Source organism: Musa acuminata, chromosome BXJ3-3 (genome assembly GCF_036884655.1).
Source record: "Musa acuminata AAA Group cultivar baxijiao chromosome BXJ3-3, Cavendish_Baxijiao_AAA, whole genome shotgun sequence".
NCBI lineage: Eukaryota > Viridiplantae > Streptophyta > Magnoliopsida > Zingiberales > Musaceae > Musa > Musa acuminata.
Window position 1 is genome coordinate 29,940,983 of NC_088351.1, and position 18,144 is coordinate 29,959,126.

General features: G+C 39.4%; 3 protein-coding genes across 3 annotated transcripts; all 3 read left to right on the forward strand.

The window, feature by feature from the left end:
- The first annotated feature begins 662 nt into the window (after positions 1-662).
- LOC103979426 (aspartic proteinase 36) lies at positions 663-7,253 on the forward strand. The gene is made up of 12 exons (XM_009395569.3): positions 663-1,053; positions 1,146-1,266; positions 2,188-2,615; positions 2,720-2,876; positions 4,316-4,398; positions 4,492-4,588; positions 4,715-4,787; positions 5,024-5,230; positions 5,480-5,604; positions 5,831-5,932; positions 6,030-6,127; positions 6,737-7,253. Exons 1-12 carry the CDS (start codon positions 773-775, stop codon positions 6,906-6,908), a joined length of 1,944 nt encoding a protein of 647 aa, XP_009393844.2. The 5' UTR covers positions 663-772; the 3' UTR covers positions 6,909-7,253.
- Positions 7,254-7,869: 616 nt separating this feature from the next.
- LOC135633818 (lysine-rich arabinogalactan protein 18-like) lies at positions 7,870-9,186 on the forward strand. Its single transcript, XM_065143755.1, has 2 exons — positions 7,870-8,534; positions 8,896-9,186. The coding sequence occupies exons 1-2, from the start codon at positions 7,932-7,934 to the stop codon at positions 8,971-8,973; spliced, it is 681 nt and encodes a 226-aa protein (XP_064999827.1). The 5' UTR covers positions 7,870-7,931; the 3' UTR covers positions 8,974-9,186.
- A 4,520-nt stretch (positions 9,187-13,706) lies between these two features.
- On the forward strand, positions 13,707-16,964 carry LOC135632692 (leucine-rich repeat protein 2-like). The gene is made up of 7 exons (XM_065141368.1): positions 13,707-13,890; positions 13,973-14,105; positions 14,202-14,273; positions 14,365-14,508; positions 14,644-14,715; positions 14,805-14,876; positions 16,593-16,964. The coding sequence occupies exons 1-7, from the start codon at positions 13,803-13,805 to the stop codon at positions 16,660-16,662; spliced, it is 651 nt and encodes a 216-aa protein (XP_064997440.1). The 5' UTR covers positions 13,707-13,802; the 3' UTR covers positions 16,663-16,964.
- Positions 16,965-18,144: the final 1,180 nt, after the last annotated feature.

Genomic DNA, 18,144 nt, shown 5'->3' on the forward strand with positions numbered 1-18,144 from the left:
TTGGTTGTGGATGAACATGCTTCCATTTTAGGTCCCTTTTTATAAGCATCCAAGCATGTGCATTTTGGTGGGTACATTATAATTGAGCATGCGGTCCCAATCAAATATGTTCTTACTTATCCTATATGGTTTTGGATAGAAAGAACTGCAAAGAATCAGTGAGTGTTTTTTTCGGTATATATACATACATACATACATATATATATGTATATATATGTATATATATGTATATATACTCTTTGGATTCCACTTAATCTGGTCTTGATATGGTTTGAATTGATGACCCGTCTGCAAATAAACAAAGTTAGGTTGAATCGGACAACCCAATTGTCTATTTAGGATTGGGGATCTTGTCCAAGTATCTATGCATGATTGCCATGCCAATTCCCAGACGACAAATTTGGTTAATCGAATCTCTTACATCACATCCGTTGGTGAGCCCTAATCGCGACGAGATGCGTGCAGTATCAAAAAGAGAAGTGGTGGGGATCCCGTACAACAAGCGGAGGGGAAGTCTAGTGGTTTATGCTCACACGGAATCCAGTCCCTGAAGGAGCCCCAGCGTCCATCGAGTGCAATGGTCACTGCAAGTGACGATCGTACAATTCGGATCGACGTCCCTTGATTCCGGGCCGCTACCCATTTAACCCCGTAGCTCGTCTCCGCGATTCGCCTCTTCCCCTTCGACGGACCTGACCCGAGCCGACAGGACGCTTCCCCCCCTCTCCTCTCCAGTCGCCGATCCCATCCTTTCGCCGGCGCCCGACGCCCCATGGCGCGCGCGAGGGATCGGGTCGCGCCCCTCTCCTTCCTCCCCGGCCTCCTCTTCCTCGCGTCCCTCGCTGCGGGCGATGGATCACCGGAGCCCTTCCTCCAGACCCTCACCGGAGGTGGCGTGCCCTCGGCGATGGTGCTGCCTCTCGTCCTCTCTTACGCTAATTCCAGTCGCAGGTCCAACGTGGGCAGGCGTTTCGGCCGCCGGCAGCTCCAGAGGGAGGACCCCTCCACCGCCACCGCTCGCATGCGGCTCTACGATGATCTCCTCACCAACGGGTGAGGATTCCTCGATTCCTTGGAAAAGATATCGCAAATTTTGCTTTTATGGTCTCTCAATCGTTTCTTTGCTTTTTTTCTTTCTCGTTCAGATATTACACGACGCGCCTCTATATCGGAACGCCACCTCAAAAATTCGCACTGATCGTTGATTCGGGGAGCACGGTCACGTACGTTCCTTGCTCCTCTTGTGAGCAATGTGGCAATCATCAGGTAAGCAACTTCTACAGTCCCTTTGATTGGAAATAAACGGATATTCCCTCTTCTTCTTTTTTGTTTGATCGGTTATGAGGGTTTCCTTCTTATGCGAGTTATGCATATCAACCAAACATCTTTTTCCCCCTCCTTTTTCTGGTTGATTTAAGTTTTACAACTTGCAATTTATTGGATGGTTTGATCACTTTTGAAAATATTGAATTCTACATTTACTGGATTTCATCCCAAGGGTTTATTGTAGATGTCAGTTTGCCAAAAGTCAGCTTTTGGGTAGAACTATCCATGCTTGTATTTCCATGGCCGAAGTTGGGTTCAAATCCGAGGTAGACTGTAGTTCAATGTGCTCTGTTGTTCTGAAAAAATTCCAGCTAGAATGACCTTCTTTTTTTCTGAAAAAGTGAACTTGAAGGAGAAAATTTAGATGAGCTAATTTATTATCTATGGGTAGTTACATTTGTTCCTTCTTAACTGTTATGTAAAACCAAGAATTACAAAGTTAACTCTCTTTAACCTTGTACCAAATGTTAACTTAGTGATTGTCTTTACAGAGACAGTGCCCTGGAACTTCTCACTTGCGTGAGTTGAAGTGCCTGTAGTCTGTAGAACATTTCATAGATCGTATTAGCAAATACCAACTAAAATAACTTTGCAAAGTAAAGAAACTTACTTTGCCCACTAAGCTCTTATCTTAATAACACATTATCTTAATCAAATGAGTATTGTATGTAGTAGCAAAATGCTCAGTTCAATTCTTTTCCATAACTTAAGTTGTTAAAACTATTTTATGTACTTTTCATCTCAATCTCAATGAGTTTATCAAGTTTCCTCGAGCAGTTTGCAAATAGCATCAGTTCATCAGTTTGCAAATAGGCTAGTTATGTGTACTTTCTGATGTTTTCTTAATTTGTTGATTTCTAGGACCCTAGGTTTCAGCCTGATATGTCAAGCACATACGACCCATTAAAATGCAATGTTGATTGTACATGCGACAAGGAGAATATGCAGTGTCTTTATGAGAGGCAGTATGCCGAAATGAGCTCCAGCAGCGGGTTGCTTGGGGTGGATTTTATATCATTTGGCAAAGAAAGTGCACTTAAGCCACAACGTGCTACTTTTGGCTGTGAAACTTCCGAATCAGGTGATTTGTTCAGTCAACATGCTGATGGCATAATGGGACTGGGCCGTGGCCAGCTCAGTATCATGGATCAGCTTGTTGACAAAGGTGTTATAAGTGATTCATTTTCTTTGTGCTATGGTGGTATGGATATTGGTGGGGGTGCAATGGTTCTTGGTGGAATCACACCACCTCATGGCATGATTTACGCCCGTTCAAACCCTGGACGCAGGTATAGTAAATCATCAGTTTTAGCAATGGTCAAGCTTAAAGAGTTCCTCTGCAATTACATTTGATACAATTCCCACGTTTACTCTAGTTTTGGGATGGAAACAGCCCATATTACAACATCGACCTGAAGGAAATTCATGTAGCTGGCAAGCCGTTGCGATTAAATTCAAAGATATTCAATGGCAATCATGGAACTGTATTGGATAGTGGAACCACATATGCTTATCTACCAGAGGAGGCTTTCAGAGCATTCAGAGATGCTGTAAGTTTCCACTCCACCTATATAAAGTATTCTAGTTTCATTTGAAAAGTATGTGTTAGTTCTCAATGATCCATTGACACTCTATGATGCCTCCACTACCTTTGGGAATTATACAGATGCCTAAAGTAAATCATCCTACGTTGGTCATCAACCTATATATGAATTTACTTTCTAAAGAAAATTTTGGGTATCAAATCACATCAATGAAAACTTGAAATCTGCATGTTATACAAGCTTTCTTTGATGTGTTAGATCTTGAAAATGATGTATTTTAATAATTAATACCATTAAGTATTTAACTTACTCTGCTGTTCCTATTCATCTGCCCATGTATGTAAAGTATGTGTTAGTGGCATTGTGTTCATCAGAAACTTGAATGTGTGCTTATTTCTTGAATACTACTTAAACTTTCATATGGTTGAAGACAAAAGTGGAGTTGGCTTATTTAGAACAAAACTTGTAAAATCAACTAGAGTAAGGCATTTGCAGAGTTTTAGGAAGAGATTATCATTTGAATATGACATATAGGCCCAGGAACATGTTCTTATTTTTGTTTTGTAATAAAAATATTCACTGAGCATTCAGCATTGTTCACTTGTGGTTGAATATTTTTATAAATAAAATTAGAAAAATTCATTACATCAAATGACATACATGACGCTCACATGTAGACTTGAACTTGAGACCTATCACTTTGTGCAACAATGTACTAACCAACTCAGATGTCTTAATAAAAACACTTGCGGTTGAATCTTGAAGTTTATTTATTTCCAATTTATAAAGGCTTCATTAGTTCTTGCGATAATTCTAGAAGAAATCTTCTTACTCACTGAGCATTATGGATGTTTTGCTTATTATAGTCGGTTGTTGATCTTGATTCACTTCCTATTCCTCCAAAAAGCTTAATCCACTTAAGTTTTTATGATAATTGTAGAACAATATTCTACCCACCAAGCAATAGGCATTGTCTCTATCATGTGGTTGATTTTTGTTTTTGATGCTTCCTGATCCTTCCTAAAGCCTCACGCTTTTAGATACCATTCCTCACTTTATGCTGTTCAGCCTTTGTTGTCAGTTTCCTGTTCTGACCACTGTCAAGTTGGATTTCATTCTTTAACAACTTCCTCAGATATTTTTGGTTCAAATGCTTTTCTCAATCCATGATTTTGTTGCTTAGAAATGTTGTAATTATAACTAAGCAGATTTTTTTGGATCAAATGCAAAATGTAAATCATATTTGTTTACTCTCCATGGATCTGGATAATGTAGGGAGCTTTGTTTCCATTCCTTATCCCTAATTTTGGCATAGTTATTGTTGTTAGTTTGTGGGATAGCTAGTCATTTTCATGATACTGGCATTTATTATGAGTAGAATCTCAATGTATTAGTTTGTAATGTTTTGAATTAATTATTTCTTGATAAATATTTGTTCGTTACAGATAATGAGTAAGCTACATTCTCTGAAGCAAATTCGTGGACCAGATCCAAACTATAAAGATATTTGCTTTTCAGGTGCTGGAAGGTAATGCACCTATTTTGGAGTCAGCAAATTTTGATGTATGTTTAATTATATGATATGTACCATGTACTGAAGAGCTACATTAAATGTTTCCAGTGATGTTTCAGAACTCTCAAAGACCTTTCCTGAGGTTGAAATGGTATTTGGAAATGGACAAAAGCTTTCTCTTTCTCCAGAGAATTACTTGTTTCGGGTAATATTGTTAGTTCTGTCATTAAGGAATGTAATACTGGTGCCATTAAGATGTAGGTGATTCGGATTGATCTGAGTAGCTGATTTGTTTTATTTTCCTTTTCCATTTTCATGTTCTAAAATAAAGCACTCAAAGGTTCGTGGTGCTTATTGCCTCGGTGTCTTTCAAAATGGAAAAGACCCAACAACACTTTTGGGTGGTATGACTTTTGATAATTGATGATTTAGTCCATATTTGTAATGTATGCTTTTTTTGAGCTTTACTTGTACCATCTAGATTGTACCATCTAGATCACTATAATGTAGTTATCTTATCAGTAATCAAAATTAAGGGACTTTAATCTGCTTTTCACTCCGAGCCTGATTAATTTCAAACTTCATTCACAAATTTAAATGTTACATCTTATTGGCTTGACAGATTTAGTTCATCTGACAGGAATCGTTGTCCGCAATACTCTTGTAACCTATGATCGTCAGAATGAAAGGATTGGATTCTGGAAAACTAACTGTTCTGTGTTATCGGAGAGATTACATAGTAATGAAGCTCCTGCACCGGCACCTTCAGTTTTCTCTGGTTCCAATTTAAGCATAGAAGAGTCACCAGCTCCTTCTCCTATTGGACTAGTGGACTCTGTACTGGCAGGTTTGTAAGTCTGCCTATTTGCATATGACTTTATTTAGCTCTGAATTTTCACCCTGCAGAATTCATCTAGGTTTAAACATGTAGGATTGTGATTAAAATTCTTTCATGATTATATTAGATAATCTAATCATTGCAAGAACAACCATCATCTGGATATGGAAATATGCTTTTAGTGAGATTTTATTCCCATTTCACGAAGTATGATTGGGCTTCTGCAATTAGATTACCCATTCTTATGCTCGTTTTCAGGTCAATTCCGAGTGGGGGTCATAACCTTTGACATGTTCTTGAATATTTCTTTTGTGGACCTTGTGCCCCACATAAAGGAACTAGCAGAGCTAATAGCAAACGAGTTGGAGGTTGCTTCAGATCAGGTGGAGTAAACTATTGTATTCTGGGCCATGGTCTCATGAAAAAGTTCCATCCTTGTTGTGTGTGGTCTACATCATGGCCATGTTCATGACAATAGGCTCCTAGGCAGTAAGGAAGGATCATGGGGCAGCAGCACTATTTATTTTCCAATCTTGTTATTACATCTTTCATTTTTTGTTGTTTTAAAGTTATTTAAGAACTTGCTTTAAAATCTCTTTGTGGTTACAGGTTCATTTTATGAATAATACCGATAATGGGAATGGTACCTTGATAAGATGGGCTATTTTTCCCGAAGGATCCTCTAGTTCATTCTCTAATTCAACAGCAATGGTAATGTCATCATCTGATATCACAGTTAATATTATGTTGCAGAATTTCTTTATTTATGAGATAAAAGGAAATTGAGAACTTTCGTTTTCTGATGCAGGGAATAATATCTCGGTTGACTGAACACCGTGTTCGCCTTCCTGAAAATTTTGGAAGCTATAAATTGGTTGAATGGAATCTTGAGCCTCCTTCGAGAAGGTGCTGAAACTATTGGCTAATTTTTTTCTTGTTCGTATATTTTATTAATAATCATGCTTCATTTTATTAAACTGAGGTGTCTGCCTCATAAAAAGCTATCTAAAAATCTAAATACCAAGTACATGCAGTTTTTTGTCCGCTAGGAAGCTATCAAGTAAATTTTACAATGGTTTTACTTTTATAATTGTGAAACAAAAACTAAGAATCTGTTATTGAAGTAAAAGGAGTTCCTTTTGCAAAGGGCAAAACAGTTTAATTTCGGAAAAGCTATAAAGGAATTCCATTTGTACATGTAACAATCTTTGACAGGATAAATTATTGAAGTAAAAGAAGTAGAAGCAAGAGAAGTAATAGTGAACAGATAAATATATGGATTGATGACTGTACATATAATGCATCATCATGTGCTAAATGCTTCTAGTACATGCTTTGATGTGCTTACTAAAAGAAGTCCTTCATGAAAACTTGATGTTTCACTCACTCCTTGCATTCGTTTTATGCTTCTTTCTAATGTTATCATCTGCTGTGTCGTTACTGAGTCCAGTGTCTTCCATGAGATTTAGTTGAATTTTGTATTTCCCAATCACCGATAATACAACTGTTATGCAGATCATGGTGGAAGCGACATTTGGTTTCTGTAGCAATCGGTGTTTCCGTGCTGCTGCTGCTTAGCTTCTCAACCTTCCTGGTTTGGTACATGCGGAGACGGAGAATTAGAGGGCCGGGTGCATACAGGTCAGTGGATGATGCTGTTCCAGAACAAGAACTCCAGCCTATGTGAGATCATGTCTTTTTAATTCAAGAAGCAGCCATGTAGATTCTACACCAGCAGAAGTATGATGAGATCAGAAGTCCACATAATTTTGCTCAAGCATGTTGCTGCCTGAAGTAGTACTCTTAGCTCAGCTGACAGAGGAATATGTGGCTGGAACCAGATGCAGATGAGGAGCTGCTCCTCCATTGGCTGATGATGCCAGTCTCTTTGTCACTCTTTCTTTTTCTCTTCTCTTTTCTTGGAAAGAATCGATACACGAGAATGAATGAGACCCATCTTAGATCTGATTGTGTATCTGCTTGTATAATCTAACATTACCAATCAAAACAACAGGGCTGTTGGGGACTTGAATTTTGCAGTACACAAGTGGATGAGATCTATTGATCTCATGTTCCTTCTCATTTGCACTGAAGAATTCACTTTTGACCGAGTGAGTTCTCGTGAGAAACACTTGGAAGCAAAAGAATTCACCTGGAAAGGTGGAAAGGAAGACCCCCTTTTGCCGTCCTCGCAAAAGCTTCATCGCATCGCATCGCATCTTTACCGGAGACCCACAACGGCAGGCAAGCCACAGGACATCCAACAATGACGATAACCTAATCACGCCACTTCCCGAGACAAGCTTACTGCCACGCCAACGGTCACCGCAAGCCCGTCGCCCTTTCTTGAAGTCCCAATCAAGAAAAGGTGAGTAAACTCGCAGTAAAAGCTCGCAACGGCAGGGAAAGGTGGGGGCCCACGACAGGGGTCAGGAACCGTTGGCGGAAAGCTAGCAACCTATACCATTACTGTACCACCTAAACCCGTCTGTTACCTCCTTCGAACCGGAATCCCGTCACCCCCGCGGCCGCGGGACCCGAGCGCGTTAATCCTGCCGAGCTGGCGTCCTGACTCCCCCCATGTGCTGCTGCGCCCCCGTGAAGCGTACTCTCTTTGCCCTCTGTTTAGCTATTTATCGTCACCCGTTGGATCAGTCACTCCTCGCTTCACTAACGCTCTTCACCCATCTCCCTCTCCTTCTTCTTCTCGATGGATCGCCTCCGAGCAGTCTTCTGCATCGCCCTCCTCTGCCTCGCGGCCTCCGACTCCGCCGCACAGTCCCCCGCGGCCGCTCCCACCACCTCCGCCGCTGCCCCCTCCAAGTCGGCCACACCGGCACCCGCCAAAGCTCCCACCAAGCCCACCACCCCAGCCCCCGCTGCCGCGCCCACCAAGGCAGCCACCCCCTCCATCGCCCCCGTAGCCGCTCCCACCACCACGCCCCCCGCCACGGCTCCCACCACACCTGCTCCTACCACCCCCGCCACCGTCGCGGCCCCCGCCAAGGCGCCCTCGGCGGCAACCCCGACCTCGACGCCGCCGTCGCCGGCGCCGGTGACGTCCCCGCCCGCACCGCCGCCAACTACGTTGCTGCCTCCCGCGGCTTCCCCCATCCCATCGACCCCGGTCCCGGCCGCGGCGCCGCCGAAGGTCGCGGAGACGCCCGCCCCAACGCCGAGCAAGAAGAAGAAGAAGAAGACGAAGAAGCACGCCGCTGCCCCCGCTCCGGGCCCTCCGGCTCCGTCCTCCGAATCACCGGCTAGCTCGTCCGAGGCTGCCTCCCCGGGACCCAGCGTCGCCGCCGACCAGACAGTACTCTTTCTCTCTCTCTCTCTCTCTCCACATATATGAACACGCACACAAAAACCTAGATCCGACGAACCATGCTCACGATAGCCTACATTTGCGATGTTTCTACTAACGTGCGCCGATAGCCCGCGGTGTACCGAAGCCGTTTGCATTTAATGCTGGAAAGGCAACGCCGCACGGCGCATTTTAGCCGAAACAAAAGGCATTTTTGCTAATGTACACACGTCGTTGCTTCTTGCAACTCGACGCACGCGAAGCAGAAGCACTGCATCACATCACAGGCTCTACTTGAGTCATCAAGTAAGGGAAGCGATCACAAGCAGACAAATCTAACGCTTTCTTTTTCTTCTGTGCAACGATGCAGAGTGGTGCAGCGACGGCAAGAGGCCTGCTCGTCTGGGTGATGGCTCTCCTCCTGGGGTTCGCCGTCGTCCTTGCGTAGATCTGAAGCTCCCCGAGACACTTCATACAAGCGCTAGTTTCCTATTCCTTTCATTTCTGCCTCAGTGCTGTGTCGTAGTTGTTACCGCATTCACTCGGATTCTTTTCTTTCTTTCTACTGTTGTCTTGAGGAGTCTGTGTGTGTGTGTGTGTGATTGTTGAAGATTAGTAGTGTATGTACCACATTTAATGATCCAGATCTACTTCTGCTCCAGCTGAAGGATGTTGGATCTCAGGTATGCATGCTGTCGATGACAGCTCCTGATGCATGCATAAAACACAAGACAGGAACAGCTCAGCTTGGTTACAGTACATGCAACTTAGTACACGATAAAGCAAAAAAAAAAACCAAACATCATCTAATATATTTAACATCTAAAATGATAGTATATTAGATTTATTTATCAATGATTGAGAGTTTGAAATCTTATTCGATATATTTTTAAATATATAATTATAATAATAATATATTAATTTTATTTATTTATAAATAAATTATTTATAATATTATTTGATATATATTTTATATCTTAATAGTAGTGATATATCAAACCCACTTATTAAATATTTAAGAGTTGTCAATAAAATCTTTGATAATTTAAATCTTGCCTTCGACACTTAACATGATATTGGAATAAATTACTGATCCATCTTAAGATATATGTGGATGAAGTTGGTAAAGATTTGTGTTCATAGTATTGGATAAAGTTTTACATTAAATTGGACGAAGTTTAACTTGAGTTTTACAATAAGAAATAATCCTAAAGTACACCAACTCAAAAAATAATTATTCTGGAAAAAATACAAGAAACGTGTCTATATAAATTAGTAAGATCTATACTCCAACAGCTATAGTGGAGAATTAGGTTTGATGAAATTATCTTCAGAAAAGTGAATAAACAGTTAATTCGAATTTATTCCACATTTAGTGAGGAGGATTAGTTCAGCGTCAATTGAGCTCGAGCTAAGAGCATTCCAGATGATACATTAAAGGAAGATCTTGCGGCAATGGATAAGAAGGGCCGATCAAGCATCAATCTAAATCTCTCTGACGAGGTTTTACGGGAGGTAACTACGGAGACTATGGCTAAGAGCATGTGGGACAAGCTTAAAGCCTTATATATGAAGAGGACAGTGGAGAATCGTCTCTACTTGAAGTAGAGTTTGTATATGCTTCGGATGACTGAAGGTACATCTATACTCTCACATCTTGATAAATTTGATTCCTTGATTATGGATTTAGAGAATATAGATGCAAAAATTGATGACGATGATAAGACCCTATTACTCTTATGTTCTCTTTCCCAATCTTTTAAGCATTTCCGTGATACTTTGATTTATGGAAAAGAAACAGTTTCGTATCAAGAAATTAAATCTGCACTGAAATCTAAGGAGAAGATTGATAGGAATATCACTGGAGAAAGTAGAGGAAATCAGACTGAAGGTCTGGTTGTCAGGGGGAGAATGGATAAAAGAGAATTTGACAGTAGTAGATCTAAATATAGATCTAAATCCAGACATAGAAATTTGGAATGCAAATATTGTCATAAAATGTGGCATATTAAGACTGATTGCTTTAAATTAAAAAATAAATTAAAGCAAAAGGGAAAACTTGTTAAGAAAACTACTGAGTCCGCTGAAGCTAGTGTAGCATCTGATGAGAATGTTGAAAATATTTTCTTTGCTACTGATGACAGGATGATGTCTAAAAATGAATGAATTTTAGATTCAGGTTGTTCTTATCACATGTGTCATAATAGAGATTTGTTTTCCACATATGAATCTTGTAATGGTGAAATTGTTTTGATGGGCAATAATGCAACATATGATGTTATTGGTAGAGTAACAATCCGAATTAAAATGCATGATGGTATTGTGAGGACGCTCACTAATGTTAGACATGTTCCTGATTTAAAAAAGAATCTCATCTCTTAAGGCACCCTAGAGGCCCTTATTGTTATGAAAGATTGTAGGTCTGGTAGCTTATATATTATGCAAGGAACTACTGTCTCGTCATCATCATTGTCTGATTTTGACATCACCAAATTATGGCATATGCGTTTAGGTCATATGAGTGAAAAATGTTTGAGCATATTGAGCAAAATGAGTCTACTTTGTGGACAGAGTACTGGGCCACTGGATTTTTGTGAACACTGCGTTTTTGGAAAGCAGAAAAGAGTCAGCTTCAATTCTCCGGCAGTTCACAAAACAAAAGGTACTCTTGACTATATTCATTCAGACCTTTGGGGTCCAGCTCATGTTCAGTCTAAGGGTGGTGCCAGGTATTTGTTGACTTTCATTGATGATTATTTCAGGAAAGTTTGGGTTTATTTTTTGAAGCATAAAAATGATATTTTTTTAACCTTTAAACAATGGAAGGCTTTGATTGAGAAGCAAACAGGTAAATAGATTAAGCAGTTTTGAACAGATAATGGCATGAAATTTTGTGAAGGTGACTTTGATTAATTCTGCAAAAATGAAGGAATCGTTCGGCATCGCACTGTTAGGATGATGTCTCAACAAAATGGTGTGGCCGAACATATGAACAGAACACTCTTGGAGAGAGCAAGGTGTATGATCTCAAATGTAGGGTTGACAAAGGACTTTTGGGCAGAGGCAATTAATATGGTCTGTTACGTTGTCAACCGCGCTCCTTCTGCAGCACTTAACTTTAAAACTCCGAAGGAAGTTTGGTCAGGTACTCATGCTAATTACTTTGATTTAAAATTTTTTGGGTGTCCAGCGTACATGCATGTAAATGAAGGAAAATTATAGCCTCGAGCTAAAAAGTGCATTTTCCTTGGGTATGCTTCTAGAGTGAAAGGATACAGATTATGGTGTTCTGATCCCAAATCCCCAAAATTTGTAATCAGTAGAGATGTTACTTTTGATGAATTATCTATGTTATCTTCTAAAGAGGATTCTACTAGTTGTACAAATGATAGTGCGCAGAAGCAGGTGGAGCTTGAGATTGGTAGGTCTGATTCTTTTCAGTCAAACACTAATGCAGATGGTCACGAGTCTACTAATGCAGATGATACAGAGGAAGAGCAAATTTCCATAGCCAAGGATAGACCACGGAGAGATATTCGACCACCACAAAGATATGTAAATTTGGTTGCATATGCTTTATCTGTTGCAGAAGAAACAAGTGAAGTTGGTGAGCCTACTACCTACTCAGATGCAGTTTCTTGTGATAATTCTGCTAAGTGATTGATTATGATGAATGAAGAAATAGAATCTCTCCATCGAAATAGAACTTGGGATCTTGTGAAGCCAACTTCGGGTAAGAAAATTGTTGGATGCAAATGAGATACTATTGCTGAGAGAAAGGTCCTCATTCAGAAAATTCATACGAAGGACAATCCAATTGATATGCTTACGAAGCCTCTTTCAATTTACAAGTTCAAGCAGTGCTTGGACTTGGTTGGTGTTTATTGTTGGTGATTGCCCTTTGGGGCTTTTATGAAAAAGGTGGAGCAAGTTTTGTTGGGACATGTCAATGTGGAGATTTGTTAGTTTGGCAAGTCCCATAGTCCCAAATCAGGAAAATCAGGCTTGTTATCTCCTATTGGAATTATAAATAAGGGTCTGGGCTTTAAAGTCAGATACACCACAAGTAGCACCATAAGAAAAACCTAAGTGTTTGCTTTGGGTTTAAGTCCATACTCAGTTAAATAGTTTGGGCTTATAGTTGAGGTTTTTCATGTTTAATATTTTCGGGTGTTTTATGACATAGGAACATCTTCTTAAGGCATTTGTAATAGTCTCTTTTATAATAGTGATTTGCTCATCCTTCGTCCGTGGATGTAGGTCAAGGTTAATTGACCGAACCACATAAATCTAGTGTTCTTGTCGCTTTTATTCTTTCCGCTTTATTGTCTTTGTCGGGTTGTCAAAATTACCATTTGATAAATTTCCTAGGGCTAGCTCTAACAGTTTCGCCTTCTAGACGAAATCATAGATAAAAATCAGGAAGCGTCGAAGAATTAAGAAATTAATAAAATGAATAAATAGGAGAAAACATACGACGTAAATAAGAAACGAAGATCAAGTTCTTATTAATTTTTTTTTAATTTAGTAACTTATTTAAATTAATATTCAAAATTATTTTTTAATTTAGAGATAGGATTAATTATATATTACTTTATCATTATAATTAAAAAAATTATATTAAAATCTTTATAATTTTGAAAGTCAAACAAATATCTTATTTATCTTTAACGTCATAATGAAAAACATAACACATCACAGCGATGAGCAAAATATAATTTTATTTTTTTTCGTTTCTAATAATTTTAATCCGACATTAGTTCTCCTACATTAGTATATTTAAAAATATGAACTTCAGAGGGAATATATTACAAATTTATCATTAGTTAAATTGACCGAGTCGAACCGCGTGTTTCTCGTTCTTCCATGACATGACATGACAAAAAGGTGACGCGACTTGACTCGATGCCACCTTCTTGCACGAACAAATGCCCCCTTCCACACGCCACAGTGAACTATCATCCCCATTTTACCATTATATATATATATATATATATAATATAATAATAATAATAATAATAATAATAATAATTTTCACATTAATTCCTGACAATTTGTGTTATTCTATAATAGAATTACGATTTTGCCCCCAAAACACGCATAACCAAACCCCCTACCTTTCCTTTCCGCCCTCGTTTTTTGACTGCTGACTTCTCATCCACTGATAAAAGGCCGCTCCTTTGACCCTTCGGCAACGAGTGCTCTCCCCACTTCTCCACTTCCTTTCTCTTCATCTCGGTACCTGCCGCCCTCCTCCATTCCTGCTCTCTTTCTCGGATGGCTCTTCTTCCGGTGGCGCTGCCCTGCCTCTCCTCCCTCCTCCTCCTCCTCGTCGCGTCGCCGGCCTCCTCCAGCAACTCCGAGGGTGAGCTCTCTTTCTTTCCTTGCCGATCTCGGAATAAGAAAGATTAGAGGTTTTCTGACTTGGTTGATGGGCTGGGAAACAGGAGAGGCGTTGCACGCATGGAGGACGCGGCTCACCGATCCCACCAACGTGCTGCAGAGCTGGGATCCCACCCTCGTCAATCCCTGCACCTGGTTCCATGTCACCTGCGACTCCCAGAACCGTGTTATTCGCATGTAATCCCTTCTTCCCGACCCTTTGTCTTCTCAAAGACCCCACCTTTATGGCCTCTCTTATTGGAAAAAGATGACCTTTGTTTGTGTTTGTTGCAGAGATTTGGGAAATTCCAACATCTCTGGCCCTCTCGCCTCCGAGCTTAGCCGCCTGGAGCACCTGCAATACCTGTAAGCGCTAGCGAACCTTTGTTTCTCTGTTCTTCGTTGTCAGAGAGTTTGGATCTTCATTCATGGACGATGTGGTTTCTTCTGGTTGCAGGGAGCTCTACAGGAACAACTTCGAGGGCAAAATCCCTGCGGAGTTGGGCAATTTGAAGAGCCTCATCAGCATGGATTTGTATGAGAACCGACTGCAAGGAGAGATTCCTAAGTCCTTTGCCAAATTGAAGTCACTTAGATTCTTGTGAGTTTGTTTATTTCTTTTCTGGTCATATAAAATATTATGTTTCCCCTGTCGTAAAAACATTTCGGAATCAGAAGAATTTATTCCCTTCTTTGGCTAATTCTCGTCTCACTTTGGTGACAATTATTTTCACAGGCGGCTAGACAACAACAGGCTTTCCGGAGCCATTCCCAGAGAGCTTGTTTTGCTTTCAAATCTCAAAGTCTTGTAAGAAACAATGGCCTATGATCCAAGTTTCTGTATTCTGTGCAATCATTATGGATTTAGCATTGAAAGGTCTCTTTCATTTGTTTCAGGGATGTTTCAAACAATGATCTTTGTGGAACCATTCCGATTGATGGACCATTTGCAAACTTTCCTCTTCAGAGGTAACGGTTTTTTCTAAGTGAAAAAGAAAACTTACCACTAGCTTGGTTTCCTGAATCTTCCATTACATGCCCAATATTGATGGAAGTGGAGTCAATTAGATGACCTCCTTATTTGATTAGGCTCGTAACGGGCATATTTGCTGAAATTGATGTGGCGACATAACTTCTGTCATATTTTGAAAAGTTCTTGTTGAAAGTTTTGTGGTCCTACCATTGTTGAAATTATATCATTTTTCAATCTTAATTGATAAAAAAAATCCCATTAGTTTGTTAGGTCTAAAATTATATGAGCTAGAATGCTTAAATCGAAGCTCATAATAGTATGCCCTTGTTTGATAAAAGAATTGACTCTATTTTGGTAGGTTTTGAACCATGTGTCCCATATTGCCTAAGCTCAAGTTAAGAGAAGTATATTTATCTAACCGGTATATGATCATGTCCATCACTTACTTCCGAGACTAGACAAGGACATCAAGGTCATTCAAGTGGAAATGGAGCTCATGTCCTGTGCCAAGGCTACCGGTGTTGTCTTTGTGACACATGGGTGGCATGAGTTTATGCCTTGTCAAGCCGTTCACTGAATATGTGTAGGCCTGGTCAAGTACCAGAATAGTGTGTTTTACAGTGCCCATCGTGCTCTCAGACACTTCCACCTGTGTGGTTGCATTGTTGGCATGCATGTAAACTTTGTGCTGACTGGCAAACAACCATTGGGATTGGCAAGAAGGATGTTCTCGGTTCGTAGGCACATCAATTGTATGTTGTAATACCAGTGAGCTTACAATTTGCGAACCTCATATGGCTGGTCAGCCAGCCATTAAATCACTTGGATTTACTGGTCTATGATCATGGAATATCCTGTTATATCGTGAAAGATCCTTCAGGAATTTGCCACCCTATTTAAGAATCAATCGTGATGCTTACTCAAACTGTTGCTGACCATTTCCAAAAACAAAACTCAATCTGTAAATTGTATGACTCATTACTAGACAAGCCATTTAAATGGAGGTGTTGATCTGGTTGTGAAAGGTGAGTGCGGATTTATGAGGCTACTTCTTGCTCCTAGTCAAACCTGTCCCAAAAAAATTCCAGAAGATAGTCAAACAAATATCTCATGTACATAGTTCTTAAATTTAACACTTTTTCAATGACAACACATTGTATAGGTTGAGTGGTTGAGGAGTTGTGGTTTACGTCAGAGTTCTAACTTCTAAGATGTTGGAACCACTGATGATTGCTGCCTCTTAATTGTTATAAGTCAAATAGGGTTAGAAGTTATTTCTTCTTTTCTTTCATGAGAACTTTATCCTCGAATAATTTATTTGATTATATAGGTGATTGGCAGTTGCAATCACGTTGCAATTTAGAAAGCAATCTGGAAATTCTCGTTCCTACTAGAAAACTGGGTAGGAGGATTAAGTAAACACCATTATGTTTTTGCATATCATGATATCTGCATTCTTTGGGCCTGGTCGTCATTAACCTAAAAGCATAGATGATTATTATACTGATGTTTTGTGGTGACTATTGTTTTGTACATGCCTCTTTCCGTAGACAAAGTTCTGAGTTGCCGAAGTCATTTTTTGAGCTTTTAATTCTTATGTTTATTATACTTCATCTAGTTCTAGTCTAACAAAGTTACTCTCCCACTCGATCATAACATGGATGTCAAGTTTCTCTGTTTACTAACTAAAAATGTATTCTTTGGCATTTCAGCTTTGACAACAACAGTAGACTTAATGGACCGGAGCTACAAGGACTCGCCTCCTATGACTTTGGCTGTTGAATCCAACATGTACCAGCTTTGAGGAGTATGCTGCGATTGGGTGATCGCAACTGCTTTCAGACACACAGGAAGATGGCTATAGTTTAGTGGTTATACAAATCTTGGAAGACCAATAATCTGATATATGTAGTGTTTAAAATGTTATGTAGCAAAAGGATCTATGCCACCAATCCACATAGAATCGAAATGAAGACAAAACTTGAATTATCACAAAGATTGCAGTGTGATTGTCTGTTAATGCTGATGACAGAACTATTTGCTCGAGTTCAAAGGAAAATGGCAGAATGTTACATGTTCTTGTATTGATCGTGGACGTTATACTTGGATCTAAACCCAGCGAAAGATTGGGTCTCAGAAACCAAAACATGCCATCTGTATTGACTGAGTGTTAAGAGCAGGTTCTGATTGTCCGATTCGGAGCAACTGAGTTCATATTTTGTGTCCGTCTTAGCGTCGAGTAAAAAGGATCTGAGATCATTTGCATCGAACCTTGTAAAATTGCGTTGGGATGATTCCGACAAAATTTCCTTTGAATTGACATGACATCATGAGATATTGACATGTCATCGATACGTCAGTATGAAGCTACACCCGTATCATTGGGGAAACTGTGAAGTGGCAACTCTTTGCCTGAGATCCCCTCAAGCACAAGACTTTGAGTGCCGGCTGGTTTGATGCTTGTTAATTCTTGTTCCTCATCTGCTCTGCCTATATGGATCCATTGCTGATGATCTAAGCTACATGTCTTGTTCGAAATAAGAATGATTATTATTTTTATATTAAAATAAGTTTTTCATTAAAATATTAATTTATTTTCGAAAATAAATATTAATTTATTTATGAGAAAATTGAACAATGAACCAATCACAAAGTGAACACCAATTTTTTATGAGAAAATTTAATATGAGAAAAATCATGAGATCGTAATCCACTTTCAATATTCACTATCATCAATAATGGTAATAAATTTATAATAAATCTTATGTAGAATAACTAAAGAATCATAATAACATGAAGAACATAAATCAGAATATAAATCTTGATTAAGAATAATATATTATAAATTTCTTCGAAGAAAGATCTAAATCTCATTAAATAAATATATCAGAAAAGTATCTAGAATAAATTATAGATCAGCAAATTAAGAATTGTAGAGGTTATTGTAAGAATTTTCTAAGATTTGAGCTAAAATTAATGAAATTTAACAGTTTAATTATTTAGCGAAGCTTCAAACCTAATTTTCTCTCTCCTTTATTTTTTTTTCTTTTCTTTTCTGTGTTGTCACACGTTTTGTCATTCGGGGCAGTCTCCATTTTTCTTTTTTCTTTCTTTTCCTTTCCTTTTGTAACAAATTAGATTTAGGCTTAATGATCCTGTTATTTAGTCCAAGCCCATCCGAACCCAATAATTCTCTCTCTGCAGCTCGTATGGTGGACTGTACTAAATCCAATCTTCGTTTGTATGCTTTAAGCTTCTTCTTAA